The sequence below is a fragment of the Betta splendens genome, chromosome 12 (assembly GCF_900634795.4).
Source record: "Betta splendens chromosome 12, fBetSpl5.4, whole genome shotgun sequence".
NCBI lineage: Eukaryota > Metazoa > Chordata > Actinopteri > Anabantiformes > Osphronemidae > Betta > Betta splendens.
This window is the reverse complement of record NC_040892.2, coordinates 8,476,646-8,482,645: the sequence shown is the minus strand read 5'-3', so window position 1 is coordinate 8,482,645 and position 6,000 is coordinate 8,476,646. Positions and strand designations below refer to the sequence as shown.

General features: G+C 44.8%; 1 protein-coding gene across 11 annotated transcripts in view; it reads right to left on the bottom strand.

The window, feature by feature from the left end:
• Positions 1-1,217: 1,217 nt before the first annotated feature.
• Positions 1,218-6,000, bottom strand: part of dab2ipb (DAB2 interacting protein b) — a 77,118-nt gene continuing 72,335 nt past the window's right edge. For all 11 annotated transcript variants that reach the window (XM_029168842.3, XM_029168845.3, XM_029168843.3 and 8 more), the window contains 3 exons: positions 3,479-3,681; positions 3,319-3,406; positions 1,218-3,227 (listed from right to left, as the gene is read on the bottom strand). In XM_029168842.3, coding sequence (XP_029024675.2) covers positions 3,060-3,227; positions 3,319-3,406; positions 3,479-3,681 — 459 coding nt within the window. In that variant the 3' untranslated portion in view covers positions 1,218-3,059. The remainder of the gene's footprint in view (positions 3,228-3,318; positions 3,407-3,478; positions 3,682-6,000) is intronic.

Here is a 6,000-nt window from a genome sequence, read left to right as displayed (position 1 = left end):
ACCGTTAAAGTTGGCCATACATGACCTATCTAACATTATACAGACGTCTGACCATTGTAATAACCTTTCCTCAAGACAACTTTAACACAATCCTGTTTAATATAAGCCTATATAGTATTTACTAATCCTACGTCAGAAATTTTTAAGAAGCTCACAGAAGAAAGAACAGATTGAAGTGCAAAAACAAGTGTTTCTAATATATACAGATTTACAGAAGTACTACAAAACTGAGGTAATGCTCCTTCCTAATTAAAGCTATGACTCTTTTATTCAGCAATGCTGTTCCACGTAGCAATGCAGCTTTTGAAAAATAGTGTATACGAAATCACCCCTTTAAGTGACACAGATGTCAGATTCACTCGCTTCCTGTTTACCCTGTGAATGAATCGTTTCCATCATTAGGCCTCATTGTTTGCCTCCATACAATAGGATTATTCATGCAACACATTTTTCTGTAGTTTGATGCGCCTTTGTCAATTTGTATGTTTTCACAAGGTAACCAACCTGTAGCATAACTTCACACTTCTGTCACGAAAAACAAGAACTTAGTCCAGAGATGTGTTGCACATTTGCTTGCATGTATAATACATTTTTCCATCAATTATAAATGGGTCTAGGGTTTTTTGATTAAAGACCCTAGACCCATTTGAGATCTGCCTAATTTTAAATTATTAGGAGTTAATACAACCTGCCAGTAGTGCAAAAAACTAGTTCCTTAGTTTTTTCATAGTCCAAGGAAAAAAAAGCAGTTGAACCAGTTTGCAGCCTGATCAGTTTGTCTGAAAGAAGTGGGGGCAGAGGCTTATTATGCTTATGTAAGGGAGCACAGCTTGATTGGAAGAGTCACGAGTCCTTAAAACCCCAAATTATAAAATTAAATATAATGGAAACTATTTTTTTAATGATTTAAAATGAGAATGTGTGAAACCAGATGTTTTGCTCTAAAACATCTCACTAGTCAATAGAATTGAGCTGCTGATGTTTATAAAACTGTGAACACCAGATTCTGATAAACCTGTCTGTCTATTCATCCATCCATCCATAAAAGATACAACAAACAGAACAGTTTCCAAACTCTGCTCTGCCCCTCCATCTGCTTGTACCCTGGAATATTCACACCTCCTCCAGCAGCAGATTTTGAACCGCTCCATCTGTAATTAGTTTTTTTTAGGCATTTTTTTTACTCTTATCACAAAAACAAAAGCTCGAACAGGGAGAACACTGAGAAGTTAATTTAATTGCGTAGTTCTACCCAATGAGGACATATAACTGACTGAGCTATTTGGTATTTACAATATCCATAATGATACAGCAGAGTTTGAGCACAAGATACATTTACAAAAGCTCTGTTGACATTAGGTAAAAATAGTGTGAGCATTTTATGTACACATTCCCAGGCCGTCCAGCCTCTTGATACACTCAGTTATCATATATTTACTGTATATGTCTTCAGCAAGCCACTTAAAAATATCATCATCCTCCATTTGGCAACACAAAAAAACAAAAACAAATGGTGATACTGACAGACACTGGCTTCACAGCGTGGATGAAGCACGCTGAGCCGTACGCTTGATGAATATATTTTGTTACAAGTTAGAAAAATGAATACAAAAATATACAAAAATACAGATGCTTGAAATTGGGGGCGGAGCAACAAGATGGCGGCGCGGCGGGGCCCGACGCGTCTTAAGACCTAGGACGACGCAGCAACTTCACATTCAGGAGACGAGGCGGAGACGGGGGGGCGAGAGATGAGAGATGCCACTAAGAGTCACAGTTTGGATGCAGCATACTTCATTATCACTGACAGTATTTAGGAGAGGAAATGCTTGAACTCAGGACTCCATAATAACAATGGCTCACCAGTCCAGTGTATAGTCTGAGTGCATGTGTCGAAACACGCCTCTCAACAGCTCTTGTGCTACTCGAGCGAGAAAACCACCCGTGGCTCACAACTCAATCAAACCCAACGCGGACCCGGCCGATCCATGTCTGAAGGAACAGCGCCGAGCATCAGGAGCCGAACCAATTACTTGACCGTGCAAGTTGTGCAAGCTACGCTGCAGTCGGTTGAACTACTGTGGTGGCGTGCGTGTTTTAAAGGGCTGATCATGGTGCAGGTTTGGAGTATGACGGAGGCGATGGTGCTCGTCGCTGCTCCGGGTGGGTTTCTCCTCCAGGGCCCGAAAGCAAGCTACACACCACAGTCTTTCATCGCAAGAAGAAAAATAAAATATCTGACTCCTACATAAAGGGCTGCTTTTACATTACATTATCAAATATAGGTATGTGTGTATACTCTATAGAAGAAAAAAAGAAATGCATACATCTATCATAAATTTCATGGATATAGTATCACATAGAACTCTTTTACTTTGTGTTCATATTACATTGAGTTATTTTGCTATCCTTTACAAATCCACAGTATAAGATGAGTTGTGCCTTTTTGAGGGAGCTGAAGTCGAGGTGTGTTCCTTACTTAAGGCGCTTTTTGTACCAATAGATTCTCTCAAAGTGCACTACGTAGGGATGGGAGGGGGGGGGGGGGTCGCTTAGGAACACACCTAGGACAAGGAAGAGGTTTTGAACTGAAAATATCAAATGTTTAAGCTCCTATTTGGTTCATTATAAACAATGACTTCAAATAAAGCATGGGGAAGTAATCCTCTCAGAGCAGCTAAAGCCGTAATCCTTAACGCAGGTTGTTGTGGGTCCACTTCGTTGTCTGGAGGGAGGAGAAGAGCGAGCAAGTGGAGAGGAGAGGAGGGTTGCCACGGCGACCGTGTCTGGCGGTCACCGCGACGTGTAGTTATATAGTGGTTTGTCCCGAGCGCTGACAGGGTCTTGAACTATCCCAGCGACTTAAAAGTCTTCGACGGACGGACGGCGGTGAGTTTCATATGTACACGCTCTGCGCCGCCCCCTCGCGACGGAGGCCGTCTGGTGATGTGTCCGTCAAGCTGAAGTCCTGCCCCCGCCGGCTGTCTCCCCCGATCCGAGGGGCCGCCGCCGCCGCCAGTCGGTGGAAACGTCCTCGCGTTCGCGCGGCTGACGCCCGTCTAACAGTTGCTGCTGTTGCGGAACTCCCCGTTCTCTGTGATCTGCAGCTTGGTGGGGTTGGTGGGCGATATGCCGTTGCGGCTCTGCATGCTGTAGCGCTCCTTCAGCTGGGTGAGGGCGCTCATCAGGCGGGCGTTGGCCGCGTCCAGCGACGCTATGCGCTTCTCCTGCGAACGCAGATGCGGGAACACGAGGAGATGACGAGGGCTCAGAGCTTTTGCATCGTCCATTCATATATATAGAGGAGAGCACACTGACCTGGGCGTCGATGATCTTCTGTTTGGAGTCGACCACGGCCTGCATGTCTGAGTGGTCCTTCTTCAGCTCCTCCTCCACTGACATTAACCTGTTGAACACACAGTTAAATTAGCCTCAGTAAAACTGCTGGCTCAGCAGCCCGGCTTCCTGGCGACTGTACCTGCTGATGATGCCCTTCATCTGCAGGTCCTTGTCCTCCTGCTGCCTGCGCAGGCGCTCCTCCGACTCCTCCAGCCGGGCCTGGTACTCCATCAGCACCTTCTGAGCCTGCTCATCCTGACCCTTCAGTCGCGCCTCGTACTCCTCCAGCTTCTGCACCGACGCCCGCAGCTTCTCCTGCAGCAGAGCAATCTCCTGCTGGTACTGCACAACGAAGCAGAGGAATGGGGGAGTTTATAGGCACTGTTCGTATCGTGGTGATATTCATGACCGTCATCAGCTGTTTCAGAAGCCTTCATATCCCTTAACACAGTTATGAAGATCAAAACAGAAATCTTTCAGTTTTGCCTGAGATGATGCCCTGTTGTTCCTCAGAGCCAGTCTCTCAGGGAATTACACGGTTCATTAGCAGTAAATAGCTCCCAACACTCTCATATTACGTGAATATACATGTTCTTTTGCTTTTAAATCAATTTCTGGGGAAAACATTCACTGCAAAAAAATAGTGAATTGAATTTAGCCCGTCTGGCTCCAAAACAAGTCTTCCTGTTCAGGTTAAACTGAGAAACACAAGCGCGAAAAGGAGTAAACAGACAAGGAGGATGTCAAAAAGGGATGTGGAGTGAGAGTCTAGCGGAGCCCGTGGAATAAGAAGTCGGGGAAATGAGCTCTGAAAAGCCCTCGTTCGACCCGAGAGAGAGGCTGTTTTCAGGCTCGGAATGAATAAAGAAATTTTAATTCCTCTCCTTTGACGTGGAGGTGCTGCTACTGATCAGGTCACCAGAATCTCAGCCTCTAGGTGGCAGTAGATCAAAGGTTAGCTTGTTTGTATCAATACGTTTCTTTTGCTTTATTACATCTGTCTTTTTATGTCGTCATCCTATTGATGACTCTCGTTTGTTGCTGACGATCTACCAACATCAACGTGATGATTCAACCGGGAATCCGGACTAAAGGAACCTCTACCTTTTTTAAAATCACCAGTTCCTGTGAATGTTCTCAGCTGCAATAACAGGTGGAGAACACTGTGAAGGACAAACTATCAGAGCACGCTGAACGATCAAATTCAATTACACACAGTGAGGATGCTGCTGGAGTCGTTTGTCTTTCCTTGTCAACCTCTGCTTTTTTCCCCTCATCACTCCCCTGTTTACCGCTGGGACGTTGCCCGCCGCCACTCTCCTGCTCCCGGGAGGAACAGCGACCTCAAACAGAATTATCTCATCAGCTGTTCCGCTGTTACCAACTCCTTGTTATTAGCTTGATCGACTGTATCTGTGACTAAAAGCACAGTACGTCATCTCCCACGTTCACGGTACGTGCAGTCGATGTGTCTCAGGTTGCATTTCTCAGTGTCACACTGCTGTTCTAATGTATGTGACTCAATTCATGGTGGCCCCTGTGATATAAATGGAGATGGAGAGGACCTTGTTTTTAAGTTTGTTTTTGAAGTGTAATTAATTTCATCTAAATCATCCAGAGTGATGTTGCAGTCGTCAAACGCCAAAGGTTTTCATGTTTACGAAAGACATTAAATATTTAGACCAATAAACCATAGATTTAATAACTAGTAATTAAATAAATCCCTTCTACATATTTATGCCGCATCACATATATATGTAGATATGCAGATGTAGGTGATTGTAACGGTTCCATGCAACTGAGTAATGGGTGTTTGGCTTCATTAGACACAACTACCTGCCTGCTTTAGACAGTGGAAGTGGCTCCTAACTGCACTCCTCTTTAAAATGAGACTTATTTCTGCAGTGGAGCCTGCGTTGTTATGGACCATTAGCTGCAGCTTGTGCCTAAGCCATTGTGCTGTTTTTCAATCCTCCCCTTGTTGATTCTCTGCTATTTTAAGGTGGCGCTGGCTCCTTTGGTAAGGTAGACGCTACTGCCTTCTTTGGTCTCTCTTTTGCCTGGGCTGAAGTACGAGCTGTGTTAAGGTGACAGCCTTGTGTTCGTTACGGATGGGAAGGAATGGAGTGCAGCGTGTGGCAGCCAATCAAAGCACAGATGCAAATCTGAGGGTGAATGGTTGCAGAGGGTGCTGAGAAGAGAAGCGGGGAGCACAGGCAGCGGAAGCAGCTGAGCAACACACACACACACACACACACACACACACACACACACACACACACACACACACACACACACACACACACACACACACACACACACACACATTACATTCCTTCCAAAGGAGGAGTTGGGAAAACGGTTAGGATGTTTGGAGACATTTATAATAGCAAAGAGTAACAGTCCAAAGTCTGATGTGTGACACAACAATCACTAAGGTTAATCATAAATGAAGAAAACAAGCTAATATTATGGAAGCTGCTAGTGTGAGTTTGAGTGAGTGGTTGTCTGTGTACATATGTGTTGATCCCCGCCTCCCGCCCGACTGTGAGCTGGGATAAACTCCATCACTTGCATATGTGTAATGATGTTAGATAAAGGAAAACGCTAAAGCAAGACGGGAATTGATACAGCAGATAATCGGATGTTTTAAGGAGGAAG